Source organism: Tupaia chinensis, unplaced genomic scaffold, assembly GCF_000334495.1.
Source record: "Tupaia chinensis unplaced genomic scaffold, TupChi_1.0 Scaffold000263_1, whole genome shotgun sequence".
Lineage (NCBI taxonomy): Eukaryota > Metazoa > Chordata > Mammalia > Scandentia > Tupaiidae > Tupaia > Tupaia belangeri.
In genome coordinates this window covers 2426977-2444357 of record NW_006159743.1, presented here as the reverse complement: position 1 = coordinate 2444357, position 17381 = coordinate 2426977, and the positions used below count along the sequence as shown (strand labels likewise).

The following is a 17381-nucleotide window of genomic DNA, read 5'->3' as shown; positions in this document are numbered from 1 at the left end:
AAGACATGCAGAAAGAAAAGGACACACAGCCGACTCCCAGATTTTCCAGCTATCTTATCTGACATGCCAGACATGTGAGGTAAAAGCCACCTTATATTTTTAGCCTCGCTTGAGCTTTCATACAGACGCAAATATATGATTCACTCCAGGCAAGATCAGCAAAAGAATCGTGCAACTGTGTCCAGCTATGATTGCGAAATAAAAAGCAAATAAATGAAGTGGTTTGCTTTGTTACAATAAATAACTGATAAACCTTCCATGAAAGTAAACAGACTGCAGTGTGTGTGTTTCAGTACTTCCTTTCACATGCCAGACCTATATAATATAAACATTAGTCATTACCCAAATAATGAGGATGTCATAAAACTACCATGTTACATATACCCATACATGTAATAAGACATGTTACTACAATATGAGAGGACTTCCAAAAAGTCTGTGAAAAGATAAAATTAAAATCTGAGTTTATGGGGCCACCAGGTAGACAGTGGTTAAGGTGCTGAACTCCCACATGGCCAACTGCAGCTCAAGTCCCAGACCTGGCAGTTTGCTTTCTCACTCTCCTCATCCTCGTCTCTCTCTGGTGACCTCATGTGCCCTATAGCAAATTTAATAATAATAATAATAATTAATTAAAATACATAATTCTTTTAAAAATATATGACTATATAGGCAGGCAGGTTGCATAGTGGTTAAGCACTGGACTCCCATATGGCTGACCATGAATAATAATAATAATAAATTTAATTAAATAAATAATTCTTTTTTAAAATATGGGTTATTTCAGTGCAAAACAACTTGGAAACACATATATAGTTTTTCCATAACATGTGCTTTTCAAAAACTTTTTAAAGACTTCTCATATATTGATATTACATAAACCTATTTATTTGTTGTATTTGTTATAAATAAATATAATATTACATTTATATTTATTTGTATATTATACAAATATAATACTATTTGATATTATATTTATCATGTCAAAATTCTCTACTTTTTAATTTGTCCTGTTAGAGATATCTATGAAATCTCTTAATTTATTATGAAATGTTATCAACTGTTCAAATGAAAAGCCTGGGGACCAGAAGATGGTAATGGTTATGTTGTTGGACTCCTGTGTAGTCAACTGCGGTTCAAGTCCTGGATCTGGTGGCTTAAAACTCACGCCAAACACATGCCTAAAATCCTGAGAGGAGAATGGAGGAGAAGGGATAGCAGCATGGTGGGGGGTGATTTCTCACTTTCTCTCTCTCTGTCTCTCTGGTGAGTGCACGTGCACTACAGCAAAAATCTCTCTTAAAAAAATTAAAAATTAGAAAAAGAAAAGCCTGAGGAAAGTGCATCTGAGGAGTAAAATACTTTTCATATAGAGGACTAAAGTAGGTTTATTAAAAGACATATTATTCAGTTTCTTTATGTTTTCCCTATTCAAATACTAATTCTCTTACCTTCATCCTTTTCAAAGGATTATTCAACTCTCGCTGGAATGAAGCAGCTCTTCCTGAAAGGAAGGTCTGAAAGGCAACAGCCAACAAATTTTCATACTTTTCAAGTAGTGTTTTATCTTCAGGAGGATAAATTCGTCTACAATAAAATCAGATAAACCAATTTGCTTAAAAGAAACTATCACATCTCAACAGATAAGGCCAACTGCATAGATATTCCTTGACCTCCTACTCTGTGCCAGTCACATTACTAAATGCTGAGAGTAAAATGAATGCAGTTTTGAAAAATTCATACATTTTCACCTGTTACCCACAAAAATTAAGTTTATCTAGAGAATTCTCATGAAACAGTAGAGTTCCAGAAGTTCTACTATAAGGGCTTGGTTGGGGAAAGGTGATTGGAAAATGATGGTAACAGGGCAAACTGGAGAAATACAAAATTCTATGGGAGAGACAAGGTGATGAGGGATAATGCAATATTGACTTCGTGTTGTTACCAAAGTACATAAGACCATGAGCATTCGTACTGATGGGCTTTTTTTGGGAGATGTAATATACCTCTCTAGGAGAGAGAATTGGGTAGAAGTGGGTGAGAGGAATGCATTCTCCTCACAACTGTTGGTGTGTTGAAGGTGTAGAGGCCACGAAAGAATATTTTACCAGGAGTATGTGAGAAACTATTGGTTTAGTTAAGAAACTATCAAGAAAGTCATGATGCACTTTTGCATAGAAAAATATGTCATGACTTTCCCAACAAGCTACTATATCCCTACACTTTCCTTATTTCCACAAGGGCCATGTAAAAGCTTGGGAGGAGGGACAACCTTCCAAGCCTGTGATAGAGAGAAAGGCTGGCTTCCCTTCGTTTTTTTTTTCGGTTCAGCCTAGTCCATCCCCCTCTCTATTATTTCATGCTTGCCTCCTTCAAATATTTTCATTATTTGCTTGATTCCTGAAGTATTTGGGTTTAAAACAAAGTATAGCAACCACTCTGAATTGGCATACAGTATACTAGGGGGCCTGAATCCTGACTTTCTTAAAATACAACCACAGGACTTTTTTACTGCTTGTTAAAAAGACCTCCTGCAACTACCTCAGAGGCTGGTTCACAGGAGCCCTCTCAAGTCTGAGCCTCTACTTGCCTCTTCTCTAAAGATATCAGGCAAAAAGCACTTTCTCCTTCGAATAAAAAAAACAATGCTTAATATAAACCTCATGGTTAAAAAATGTCGAGACCAGCAGTTAGCATAATGGCTAGGTCACCGGACTCCCACATAGTCGACTGCGGTTGGAATCCCGGAACCAGTGGCTTAAACTCACATCAGGCGTGCATGTGTGTGTGCCCAAGATCCAGAGAGGAGAATGGAGGAGAAGGGATTGCGGTCTGGCCATCCTCCCTGGGGGGTGATTTCTCTTTCTGTCTTTCTGTCTCTCTGTTTCTCTCTGTCTTTCTGGCGAGCTCGTGCACTCTATAGCAAAAAAAAAAAAAAAAAAACCTCTCCAGGAAAAAATAAAAGTAGAATGATTGATTTGACACTTCACTTCTTAAATCTATACAAAAATGGCAGCATAGTCACCTATAATTCCCCATATGTCGATTTTCATGTTCTTCTCGTGAGATCTGCTTTCGTACTTGAGCAAGTCTCTCTTTCTAGAAATAAAGAAATTTTTACAAATTAAATCGTACAAATAAATCATACAACTCAAACCATGTGTATTTTGTAAAATTTTCATACCAACTCTTCTTTCCGCCTCTCTAACTGGTGTCTCTGCTGTTCCCAGTCTGAGGAACCTGGTAAGAGCCGTTTTATTGAATTTTGACCATAAAGCCTCCTTTGAGCCTCAGCTTTTTGTTTGGCCAAGTTTCTCCTTTTATCACTAGTCCTAAAACAGAAAACACAAGACCATATTCTAGAATTCAAACAAAGTCTGCAGAAAAAGAGACATACGGGAGATAGAATCAATGTTTATTAAATTTACATATTCACATTCATTATATTTACCTAACCATCCATAAAATATGGGACTCCATATGGTAATTAGAAGCCTTGAAATAATAAGATAAAATAAAATAGTATATGATTTAAAGAATTAGAGAGATCTAATTTCATATTCTATTCTAGCAACTTTCCAGCCATACAATCTTAGACTGGCCAATTAACTGCTGAGTCTGTTTCATCTATTAAATGTTAATAATAACGTTTCTTTCCCAGAATTATTATAAGGATTAATTCATGGTAACATTAATAGGTACTTAATATTGGCTCTCTTCTTCTTCAGCCAAATACATTTATATTTAAGCATTCCCATTTACACTGACCACTTCATTACATTTCTAGTTGACTGAAATCCCTGCCTAACAATCATCATGAATTTTAAAATAACTGCATAGTCCTCATTTTCTCTCAATCATGAAAATTTAATTATAACACCCTGGTTTTTATGGAAAAGTCCTGTTGTGGGATTTTCCTCTGAACCCCTTTTCTTTTTCTATTCTTTTCATGTAGCTGGTACAATAAGATAACCCTGAGGTTTCTTCTTCCCATCTCACCTCCCAAATGGAATTCTCACATACCACCCTTGAAAGACAGGAAAAGATTAGACTCCAGGGGAAAAAACGCAAAGCCAATTTTGCCTTCAGCCTTAAGAAAAAAAAAAAAAAAGTTCTTATCCTCAATCTTGCTTTTCTTTGCCTCTTACTGTCATTAGCTTGGTAGAGTCAGGTAAGAGTAGAAACCACAGGGAAGAGGACAAGAAGGCCTTTTGGCCAGTTTCTAGTGTGTGGATCTAAAAGAAGTACTGAAGTTTACATAGAGTCTCATTCATTGAGACGTTGCATTGAGAATATGAGGCCAAAATCCTAGGTAATAAAAATGTTCTTTTGCCTCAAGTATGTACCACCCTCATGACTTGAACTTGCAAGAGGGCTAGAAAGTCGATCTGTTCTCTTTCATAATTAAGCCAATATTGAGGTTTAAGTCGCAGGAGTCAACAGGTGATCAATGCAGAAGGAATAATTTGAAAAAAGAAATACACACATTCAGAAAACTACAAGTCATTCATTTGGTGTAGCTGAAGCTACAGGTGAATGCAAAAAAACTCTGGGATCAGCAGTTGGAGCAATGACTATGTCACTGGACTCCCATGTAGTCAAACGCAGTTTGAGTCCCGGACCTCGTGGCTTAAACTCATGGAGGAGAAGGGATTGAGGCGTGGTCATTTCTTGTTTTCTGTCTCTCTTTCTCTCTCTGTCTTTCTGGCAAGTGCACAAGCCCTATACCAAACACCCCCACCAAAAATAAAAAGAAGAAACAGCTAATGGTAAGGGCTTGAATACTAGATTGCTGAGTCTCACATTTAACTATAGGCAATGGAAAGGCATATATTTAAAAAGGAGAAAGACGGGCATAATCATATTTGCATGTATTAAGGATTTGTCCTTAGCAGTCTGTACAGTGGCTTAGAAGTAGATAAGAAAGAAAGCAGAGAGTTAGGATGAGGGCCAGTCAGTGAAGTAGAGGCTAAAGCAGCTGAATCCCACATGGCTGACTACACAGTTGAGTCCTGAACCTAGCCACTTGAAAGACACACAGGCATGTGTGTGCATGCATGCCCCAAATCCTGAAAGGACAGAGAGACAGAGCAGGAGGGATTGCAGTGTGACCATACCCCATGGGGGGCATTTTCTCACTTTTCCTCTCTCTGTGTCTCTCCAGCGAGTGCACATGATCTCTGACAAATTAATAATAGGAAAGAAGAAAAGAAGGGAAGGAGCTAGAAAGGGAGGAAAGGAAGGAAGGAAGATTAATATACCGTGTCATTAGCAATATGAAATAGGAGGGCCTGGATCAGGGAAGCAGCAATGAGAAAAGGGTAAGTCTAGAAGAATATTTCAGAAGAAGAACGGATTTGCTTTGATGACTAATTAGGGTAAGGAATAAAAAATAAAAGGTGAATTTGTGATGACACCAAGACATTAAAGTAAAAGGAGGTGGGGGAAAGGTAACAAATGAAAAGAAGACCATAGAAGGACAAAGACCAACAGTCAATAAGAGGAAAGAGAACGGAGAGAGGAAACACAACAGAGAAGGAAAGTGGAAAGAAAATGAAAAAGCACTGAGATGCTCTGGTGAGTGTGTTATGAGAGAAAGGAGGGTCGACTTCGATGCACATCCACAGCTGGCCAGACACTCACTGGCAAGGATGTGAATACATAAACCGTTCAGGCTCACACAAAGAAGAGTAATAAATATAAGGACACATGGAAGTTCCTCCAAACACATTAAGAAGCGAAAAGTCAAGCACCCTGAAATATTTTCTGTAAAGGAACGCTGCCATACTCCGGCCTTTGGGAATGCTGTCACTCTAAAAGCCGTTGGCATTTCTACGAACACAGGCCTAAATTAGCACTAACAACTCTTAGTAGTTATTTCACAGAACAGAGTAAAGTTTAACCAAGGACCAGAAGATTACCATTATTTAACGTACCATTATTTAATAGCATTTTTCTACTACTCAATTTTATCCACGCACTGACTGATGGAGTTTCGTTTCCCATTTTCTCAAGTCCTTTCCACTATTTATTACCCTGTGGTTCCATCCAAGGGCTTTCTCCACTCACTGGCCTCACATGCTCTGTGCTCCAGTTATATGGGGCCACGGGAAGTTCCATGAACATGCTTTGCTTTGTTTCACCTCCTTACCTTCCTACAAGGAGTTACCCTGGAATGAAATGCCCTCTCCCCAGCCTTGTGTCACCACCCACATTTTATTCAGTACTCACTATATAGTAGCTCTAGATCTGGCCCTGGAGACACAAAGGGAAATAGACAGGGCCGCTGCCCTCAAGAAGCTGACAGTCTAAAGCGGGCGGGAGCAAAGGCAGGTAAACAGATAGATGTCTAGGGCAGGAGGAGTGCTATTTGAAACATGATGGTAGGTACTGAGAAAGCACAGAGGAGAAAGCAAGCCAGTGCGCCTCAGCAACGGCTTCAGACAGAAAGTCAGGCTGGAGCTACGTTTTCAGAATGATTTGACAAAAATGTGGGATACTCGTACATACAATGGAATGTAATTCGGCCCTAAAAAGGAAGGAATTCTGACACATGCTGTGACAATGACAAATCTGAAGACACCGCAAAGTGAAATAAGCCAAAAACAAAAGGCCAAGTACTGTGTAATTCCACTCCTATGAGATACTTAGGGCAAAGCGCTCAAATTCGTACAGATAGAAAGGAGAATGCTGGGGGCAAGGACAGAGACAGGGTGAAATGGGGAGGGTGCTTAACAGGTATAGAGCTTCAGTTTTTTAAGGTGGAAACAGCTCTGGAAACGAATGGTGGTGACAGTCATAAAACAATGTGAATGTACTTAATGCCACTGAACTGTACACTCAAAGTCAAGTGTATTTTACTGCAGTTTAAAAGATAAGTTAACACCCAGCAGAGGGACAGAGGTGAATAAATATTTAAATGACAAATGCAAAATCATGGAAATGTGAAACAGACCACAAAATACTTCTTGAAAAATCAATTCCAAGGCAGAGGGAAAAAAAGAACACAAAATGATCAGCTTGGAGAGACATGCAAGGGCCAAATTATATACAAGCATTTCGTACACAGAGTACCTGCCAGTGGCATGGTGGTTAAGGATCCCAAATGGCTGACTACACAGTTGAAGTTCCAGACCTGGTGGCGTGGGCACGCATGCCTAAAATCTCAAGAGGAGAATGGAGGAGGAGGTACTGCAGTGTGGTTGTCCTCTGGGGGGGAGGGGGGGTTTTCTCACTTTCCCCTCTTTCTCTCTCTGTCTTTCTCTCTTCCTCTTTTTCTCTCCCCTACCCCCAATCCCTCCAGGAGTGCAAGAGTCCTATAGTCATCTAATAAAAAAAAAAAATTTTAAAGCGCTGTTTATGTAATGAATAATAAAAGAGCTTAAATGTTATCTAATAGTGTGGAAACAGTCAAATCAGAAAATCAGGGTTTATAAATATCTCTTCAGATGTTGGCCTCCCTCAGGGCTCTATCCCTACCCTTCATTACTTCTCAAAATATACACTCCAACTGTGTGATCTTACCCATTAGATTCAGCTGCAATCTATGATATACATGAGTATCAATGAAATAGATATCTCTATCTCATATATATCAAATTTTCTATTTAACCGTTTTGCCTGGGAATCTCAAAACACGTCAAAATTAGCATGTTTAAAACAGAATTATCTCTCTACCTTCCCTCATCACTCCCCTAAGCCTCTTTCTGGCCTAAAATCTTTATCTCAATGAACGGCATATTATCAAACAAGGCATCTAGGCCAGAAGCCTAACTGGCAATCACTGACTTTGAATTTCCAGTACCTACTGCAGAGGTAGCAGGCACTCAAAAATAGCTGTTGAGTTATTTGCAGAGCAAAAGAGTGGAAGTTGCAAAATGGGATAGACATCAGTGCTAGAAGCAGTGAAAAAAAAAAAATCCAGTAAAACAGTCTAAGAGAGAGATAAAAACTTCTTAAATTTGAAGAGAAGAAATTAAGTGACAGAAATTTGACAGGATTCAATTGATTCATAATAAAGGAAACAGTTAAACATATCCCCCCAACTTTCTGGCCTGGACTTCTATGTGGATATTTTGCCATTAGCTAGCAAAACAAAGAAAGATAGAAAGAAGGTTTGGAGGGCGGGACAGCAGGAGGCATGGTGGTTAAGGCGCTAGACTGCCTACATGGCTAACTCTGGTTTGAGTCCCAGACCCAGTGGTTTGAATATCACACCGGGCATGCGTATGTGCATACCCAAAATCCCAAGAGGTGAATGCAGAAGAAGGGATTCTGGTTTGGTCATCCCCCCTAGTTGGGGGGAGGGCAATGATTTCTTACTTTCCCTCTGTCTCCCTGGACAGTGCACATGCCCTATGACAAAAACCTAAATAAAAAAAAGTAGGTTTGGGTGGTTATTATTGAATTGTACTTATCTATGAGCATATATATTTCCCTTTTAATAACTAAGCTACTTAAGAAGGGGCAACTTTTTTTTTTTTTTCTGGAGAGATTTTTGCTATAGGGCACACGTGCTTGCCAGAAAGACAGGAGAGAAAGCGAGAAATCACCCCACAAGAGAAGATGGCCACACCGCAATCCCTTCTCCTCCATTCTCCTCTCGGGACCTTGGGCATGCACGCGCACGTGCCCATCATGAGTTTAAGCCACCAGGTCCAGGACTTGAACTGCTGACAATTACATGGGAGTCCAGCGACATAGCCAAGATGCCAACTGCTGGTCCAGAAGGGGCAACTTTTTAAATGTTTGTATCTGTGGCTTCTAGTGCTATAGACTCTTTTAAAATATCCAATAAATATATATGAATGCTTTGATTTAGCCTTTGTAGGTTGGAGGTATTTGATACTGTTAGCAGAAATAAAGAAGATAAACCCAGCAAAAGGAACATGACTGAAGAAGAAAATAGTTTAATTTCAGTCAGACTGAACTTAAGTGTCATCAGAACAGCCATTCATCCATTTATTAAGTTACTTGCTCATTCGCTCCATGTTTATCAAGCACCAACTAGACCAGAAGTATCTGGTACACACGATCAACAGAGAGCTGCAAATGCAGAATGAGAGTCCCGCAGTGGGTCAGAGCTAGACTCAGAAGAGATGGGCACAGAAGAAAAAGGGCTGAGGCCAGAACATGGTGAAAAACAACAACTAGAGAATGAGAAGTAAGAGAAGCAAAACAGGGAGCCAGAAGAACGCTCAGCGTTAGGTGAACCCAGAGAATAGTGTCAGAAAAACTCAGCAAGGATAAACGTTCAAGGGCAGGGAAGCATTAAACGCTGCGAGTCTGTAGCCTAAGAATTAGTCCTAAATAAGGGCCAGGTAATCTAATCTAATTAAGAAGTATTACAGACCCAGCGACTCATGGGACTGTGAATGTCTTTATTTGAATTATTGAAATAGAATACGTAAGAAAATAACAAGACTCTTATCAACCCAGAAACACCGCCACAACATGTCTGTATTTTTTTTTCTTATCTTACAAATAAGAGGAAAATACAGTTACTTGTTCTCCATATAGCTCCTTTCATGCTTTCTTGTCTCTGAAGACCCCCAAGTCTACTGTTTCAAACTGTATGAATCTAAAATTGTACTCTGCCATCCAAATGCAAAGGGATCAATTGTGACCCCCTCCATGTGAGATTCATACTCACAGCAGTTGTGACAGAAAATCCTGAGCAATCTATACTCTTCTGAACTTCCTCGATACTAAATGTTACAAAATGAACACTGGGGTAATACAAAGCCATACTGTAGTGAAGCAGCACTATACTAACAATTGTGAAGACTACAAGAGTGTTTCTGGTAATCTGTGCCATAAAATTTGAATACCACCAAAAATCAAGGGAACTTTTGTATTCAGCTCCTTTTCTGTTGTAATGTTAGGATGTATATAGATTATTAATGCATGTCCACTAAATATAATTCTGGTTTTGTGATTAGATTTTATTCATGACATATTAGATTAGTGGTTGCAATAAATAACAAAATTCCTGTGTGATTACTAACATTTTGTCTCTAAGGAGAAAGTTATTTGTGAATATAACTTTGTGCTTAGAGAACGGGTTTTTATCTGCCAATATGGTAGGATATAAGTGGTTTGCATCATTCTGAAAAAATAAAAAAAGAGTTATGCTCTTTAACTTCAAGGAGATTCAATCAGATTGAAAAGAAAATCCATTCATGCCCGATAAAACAGCACAGAGCTTAAGTGTGTAAACACAGTGATACGCCATACACTATACAAACTATATTTTCCTTCTAGAGCTCAAAGAAAAGAACGATCGATTTGAGACAAAAGGAAGATTTCAGAAAAGAAGATGCACTCTGAGTTATGGGCAGTAAGGAAAGGCATTCAGGCTACGGAGCAGAGTAAGTAAATCATCAGTGTGAAGGGGCAAGTTCTGTAGGAAAAATAAGGAGATAAGCAGGCTAACTAAAACAGTTTGAGTTGGAGAAAAATAGAAAATAAGATGGAAGAGCTAAAGTTAGGTTACTGTAGGAAAGGAGCTTGGATCAGGTATTGGCAATATACACCTAGTTCTTAGGAAGGCCAGCAGGGAGTGTGATGGTTGAGGGACTGGACTCCCACGTGGCTGACCATGGTCCGTAGTCCTGGACCTGGCAGCTTGCTTTCTCACTTTCCCTCTCTTTCTGTCTCTGGCCAAATTTAAAAAAATAATAATAATAAATAGAATTAGATAAATAATTCTTAAAAAAGAGAGACCTGGTTAGGTTCTTGAACAGAAAGATAATATAATGAAAAAAGATCATTCTGATAGTCTGATTTAAATGAACATAAATAGGAGATGTCCAGAATCCCAGAACAATTTATTATGCCCAAAAGTAAAAGAGTCCATATGAAAATTAACCCTATAATATTTACTAAACAGACAAGAATTTTTCCATTCTTTTTTTTTCCAACAGGGCATGTACATTTGCCAGGGATAGGCAGAGAGAAAGAGAGAAAGTGAGAAATTACTTCCCTGAGGAGTGACCATGCCACAATCTCTTTTTCTCCATTCTCCTCTTGGGATTTTGGGTGTGCATGCACATGCACCCAGTGTGATTTTCAAGTCACCGGATCTGGGACTAGAACCACACAGTCAGCCTAGTCAGCCTAGTGGGATCCAGCCACCTCACGCTCCACGCCTCTTGCTAGCTCTTCCTAGTCTTCTTAGTTCTGCTTACATTCCTGTGATGTGCCCATCACAGATGTAGCCACAGTGACACTCAGCTCTAACACACTGTCCATGGAGCTGTCCACCTGGAGAGCTTCTACATCAAAAGCCTCATCAGCATACGCTCTAAATGTTAAGGACTGTGCTAAAGTCTCTATGAGATGACACTAAGATTAATCCCAATCTCCCCTTACTTTTAGACCTAGTAATTTCTGAACTGCTTAAACTGTTTCTACCTCATCTTTAAAAAGATCAAAATGCCCATAGATAAGCTCCTAGGTTGGTAGGGTCACTAGCAAAGTCAGAAAGCATGCCAAAAGAGGGGGAAAAATGGTAACTAAATGTAAGACTTACTAATAGTAAACTTTCATACAAACAGAAGGTAGATATGTATTATTGCTTAGATCATCTAAAATCTTAAATGTACCAGTATAATCTAAACAACAAGAAAAAAAAATTCCCTTTCTACATCGTGCTCCTTTCTACTCATCTCTTTAGGATAACTGAAGTGTAAGTAGAATATAGACAAGTCAGCTTTTCATCAGGCAAAGAAGAAGCCATATGAAAATTTCTGAACAGTTTTATCTCTCTTATTATTTGTTTACTTCTTCTATGAGAGAAACAGAGAGAGATAAATCCCCAACAGTGTCTTCACACTGCAATCCTACTCCAGCCTCAGGTAGCCAAATTTCTTTTGGTAAGAACAAACATCTTTCTTCATATAATAGCATTTCAAATATTTGAAATCCATTGCCAGGCACACTGCAACCAGCCCACCCACACCAATCAAGTCTTCTCTCCAATTTTACTTCCCTCTCTATCCTTTACAACGGGAAGGGTAATCTTCACTCAACAACTGCCTCTCCTGTTTACACAGACAGCATGATATAGTGGAAATATCTCTGGATAGAAAAATAGAAATCAGCCTATCTAGGTTTTTTGTCCCTTGAATGGCCTCTGGATGCTTCAGTTTCTTCTTGTAAGCTGAGGAAGGGTCCCCTAAGATATTTGCCATTCCAACCTTGTACTCCACATTAAATAATTACACCCACACTAATTTAACCACTTTTACTGCAGGTACAGAATATGATATGGCGAGCAGAAAAAGCAATGTATAGGACAAGGGGAAAACACATTCTTAAAAAGCTTTATGAATTTGAAGAATGGAACCAAGAAATTCAAAATACAAAACTATAAAAGGAAACAAGCAAATTTCATGTACAAATGATTCACCTAGGTCAAATGTGGAGAAAAGGTTTCAGAAGATGGAGGAAATACTTCACCTGATATTTAGCAGCTTCAGTGCATTCAGCAGCACCCCCCGTTTTACGTCATAGTCTATTTTCTGATCAGTTCCAAAGCTTGGGGCTCGATTAATCTGAAATTCAGAAAGAAAACAATGAGAGCAGCCAAATTCTGAAAGGTCAACAAATATTCAATATATATTTATTAGCTACCTTAAAGGTAGCTAAAGTGAGCTCTTCAACCACTAGAAGGACTCTACAATAAATCTCAGAGTTTACATGGTAGATGGCCCAATTACCATTGCTACACTTTCATGCCCCATGGCGCGAGGTCAAGGAATTGCAAAGAACTGGCTGTTGACACCTCTCCTATCCCGGCTACCTTAGTTCAGGATCATCAGGGTCACATTATCTAGCCTCTCTCTTCTCCACTCCCTATTACACCATGCCCTCTAGGTTTTAAATTTAGAGAAGTTAAAGCGATTTATCCTGAGAAAAAGGTTGAAAGGACAGTGATACTCACGTTACCAACATGGTAATAATTATATACATGTATACATTTAACATAGAGAAACTATTACTGCCCCCTTCTCAGGACTTCAGACCTTCCTGATGAGTTTCTCTATTGCTACTTTAAAAACTCCGTTTGTTTCTCTCTAAATGGCACAAACAATATTTCATCAATTTTCATTTCTTCTTTTTCTTTCTTTCTTTTTTTTAATTTTTTTTTTTGGAGAGGTTTTCATTATAGGGAGCGTGCACTTGCCAGAAAGAGAGAGAGAGAGACAGGGAAACAGAAAGCAAGAAATCACCCCCCAGGTGGGATGGCCACGCCACAATCCCTTCTCCTCCATTTTCCTCTTGGGATCTTGGGCACGCATGCACGTGCGCCTGGGTCCGGGACTCAAACCACGGTCGGCTACATGGGAGTCCAGTGACATAACCATTACACCAACTGCTCGTCCCTCATCAATTTTCAATTCAAAAGGCACTGACTGTATTACTGAGAATACACCTTTAAAGGTAGCTGCAGAATAACCTCTATGAACTTTTCTAATTACATAAGGACTAGTGGGAATAAATAAACTTTGAGGCTGTTTGACTTTCTGACATCATTTCCAGGGATTATTCATTAAGATGAAAAATAAGAAGTAACTCTTTATACCCTGAAATCCATGATACAATATTTTGCCACTTCAAAAGCTGCAGTTTTGTTTTTGTCTTTGCTGTGTTAGGTTTTGTTGTTGTTTGTTTTTCTTATGAAGCTGCAGTTTTGTTTTTGTCTTTGCTGTGTTGGGTTTTGTTGTTGTTGTTCTTATGGAAATGTAACTAGAATAGCAGGTATTTAAGAAAAGGTCTTAGTTGAATTAATCAATTAAAACACTGCTGAGGTCTTGGCATAAAATAACCTTAGAACTTTCTATCTTCTTATCTATTCCAGATTCTTCCTTCCCTCATAAAAGCAGTCAGTCTGTGAAGATATGTACCTATACAAGATAAACCAGTATGTGGAAAGGCAGAAAACCTTTTGCAATTGAATTATTCAGAGTTGTTCATCTTTGTCTTGTTTTTTGTTGTTGTTGTTGTTCTTTTTAATTTTATGAGAAAGGCAAGGGAAAAAATAAAAGAACCACAATGGTTGGCAGAAGAAACTCTAAACCTTAGGGTACCACCCCGCCAGTATTCTCCTCTGTAATACTGATGGTTTCTTTGGTGACCATTTCCTACCCCACTGCTACAATGGACACAATTCAGCAGATATTAATCTTTTTTTTTTTTTTTGGAGAGATTTTCACTGTAGGGCGCGTGCACTCGCCAGACAGACAGAGAGAGACATAGAGACAGAAAGTGAGAAATCACCCCCCAGGGGGGATGGTCACGCCGCAATCCCTTCTTCTCCATTCTCCTCTCGGGATCTTGGGCACGCATGCACACGTGCCCGGTGTGAGTTTTTTTTTTTTAAGCCACGGGGTCCGGGACAGGAACTGCGGTCGACTACGTGGGAGTCCAGCGACATAGCCATTACGCTAACTGCTGGTTCCCAGCAGATATTAATCTTAAAGTTCAAGAACTTACAAAGGCACACAAAAATAAAAATTACTAGGAAATAACATTATTAACTGTCTAATATATACCTTTATTATCAAAACAAGTACACTCATTTTGTGCACATATCAAAGTACCCATAGTAGATTCTGTACTCCTAAATTAGTGCTGTTGTCTCTGACCCACACCCTTCCCCTACCCCCACTACGTCCTTCTCAGCCCCAACCCCGTCCCACTTTCTATAGCCTTAAACAGTCTGCACAGCTATTCCTTCTACAAAGGCTTATTTTTAACTCTCAGATACACACAGGTACAAAGAGAGGTCAATCAGTCTACTGTTTATGCTATCCCCTTGCTTCCATGCCCATAATTATTGCTGTAAAAACACATATTCAGTGCTGGCCTGTTGACCTAGCGCTTAAGGAAGCCAAATCTCACATGGCCAACCGAGGCTCAAAGTCCAGCTTGAAAAACATATTAGGTATGTGTATATGCATGCCCAAAACCCAACGCGACGGAGAAATGAAGAGATTGCAGTGTGATCGTGCCTGATTGGAGGGTACCTTCTCCCTCTCTCCCTTTCTCTCTGACTGACTAAATAAATAAATAAAATATTCAAGTCTCCAATAAACCAAGGCATGTATTTTCTTATTCTTCTTGTATTCCCTCTACCCCTCTACCAGCACAATGATTATAGCTTAATCTGATGTAAAGGCACTTAGAGTATTGGCAGTATATTCCTATTCCATTCTATTTCTATATTTTCCCCTAAAAGTGATTGCTACATTTGAGAATTTCTGCGATTTTGCCACTACCAAACATCACTTGAAAGTATTTAGTTAACTAAAAGCTAACACATTCTCAGAAGCAATGTCTACCTTATTCCACTTGATGGCGCCAAAAGGTTTTTAAATATGTACATTAGACACTGCAATTTCAGCTGGCAGCAAAATACAAAGCAAGATCTAAGATTCTTTTAACTGTTTTAATATAAAAAATGTTCAGTATGCACAGTTGCTGGTTACTGTGGAGTTTTTCTAATGGCTTTGATTATTCTAGAACGATGAAAGAGAGAATAAAGAATAAACAAACATGAATGGAAACAATGGTATTTTGAGCCTTTAAAAAAATACAGAATTCAATTCTTAGTAAGCTAGTGGAAAGCTGCCACTGGGTAAATGCTTATTTTTTTAGACGGGTCCCATGATGTCACACTCCTCCTGCCTCAGCCTTTGGAGTAGCTGGGACATAAGCCAGGCACCATATCCGTCAGCTTTTAGGATGGGCCAGGAATCGAACTCAGGCTGCCATGTGACCTCAGTTTGCCCAGGAGCAGAGTCAACCAGCACCCGCTACCACAGCTGGGCTGCAAAGGCCTTCTTAAAAAGAAACTTCCTTGCTATTTTCTCTGTTCCTTTTTATGCATGTGCCTTACCACTTTCCTGCCCCATGAAGGATAAAAGACAAGTGGCAGGGGCAGAAGAACATATAGTTAAGAACAGGAAATACAAAATACACACAAATTAGTAAATCTAAACAAGAAAAGTTCAGGCTTTCATAAGATCAAGACCTCATGGCTCACAGTGAAGTGCTTTTAGATCCAAGGAACAGAGGAAGCAAAAATAAGCAAAACTGTTTTGTTTTTTTTTTAATTATTCTATTTTATTTTATTTATTCAGTCATTTATTTTAATTTGACAAGAGAGAGAGAAAGTGTGAAAGCAAGCCGCCAGATTCAGGACTTGAACCATGGTCAGCCATGTGGGAGGATCCAGCGCCTTAACCACCATGCCACCTGCTGGTCCTAAGCAAAACTGTTAACATTTATCTTATGTCTAGGTCCCAGGCTGGACCGAGTTTGAACACCTGACCAAAAACTGTATTTGCTCAGAGATACAGTACACATTATTGCTCATAACAGGTTAACACATGCACACGCACAATCTTTGGCCCTCAGATTAGGAAGGTGTTCATTTCTAAGAATAAACTTTGAGCACCTTGATCCTAGTTATCACTCATTCAGTTTACTTATGCAAATTTTTATAGCACAAATTCAACTTCCACTTTTAAGTCACTGACAGGATCAATTTAAATGAAAGGTAGTGGTTGACTACATCTTCTATAGCAGTATGTTCCTTAAAATGTAAGTGTATCAGTAATAAACACTACTTAAATACGTACTATTTTCCTCATAAAGTTTTCTAAACACGGTATTTCAGTGACGTGAGAAGGTTCTATGACCACAGATCAGGGAGCTTAGAAGGAATTGCTGGACAAGGTACTGCTGGACCACAGAACTCAATGAAAGTAATATCCAACACACATAGATTCTTCCTTAGTACTGAGCTATTTCCTCAATTTTCATTCTCTTCCTCACACGCTCCATTCAGGTTTCAATCTGGTCAGTCAACGGGACAGTCGTGCCACATTTAAAAACATCTGTGTTGATACATAAGAACAGTGGTAACTTCTCTTTTCTTAAACAGTGTCTTACCTCCAGGAGCCATGGCTTTAGTTTTCTATCCAACAAAATATCAAATCCTAGGACTTCGAAGCAGACACTTTCACTTCCTGGAGGTTGTCCAGGTCTGCACATTCGATAGGCATGCAGGACATGAGGTTCCGCTACAATCAGAGTCTTGACCACCAATTCCTATAAGATAGTGATAACAGAGGTGAGATGTCCTATTTCTCATCGTGTGCACAGATATGGCCTGGACCCACACACTGGTACCCTGGCCCCATTTACAAACTCTGTGGTCTCTAGCCCTGCTGCTGGCACTTCATCTCATCCCACTGTCCCTCCTCCCCCTGCATTCCAGTCACACCTGCTTCCTGTGGATTCCTCCAGTGAGTTACACTTCCTCTACCTAAAGTCCTTTGCACTGGCTGGTCCCTTCTTCCTGGGACACT

The 17381-nt window shown here is 39.2% G+C and overlaps 1 protein-coding gene across 1 annotated transcript in view; it reads right to left on the bottom strand.

Annotated features, from left to right (window-relative positions):
* The window catches only part of TTLL7 (tubulin tyrosine ligase like 7), a 98053-nt gene that overhangs the window by 55138 nt on the left and 25534 nt on the right, over positions 1-17381 (bottom strand). The window contains 5 exon segments of the mRNA XM_014588182.2: positions 1452-1587; positions 3026-3099; positions 3185-3332; positions 12463-12557; positions 16963-17121. Of these exon segments, the coding sequence (XP_014443668.1) occupies positions 1452-1587; positions 3026-3099; positions 3185-3332; positions 12463-12557; positions 16963-17121 (612 nt within the window).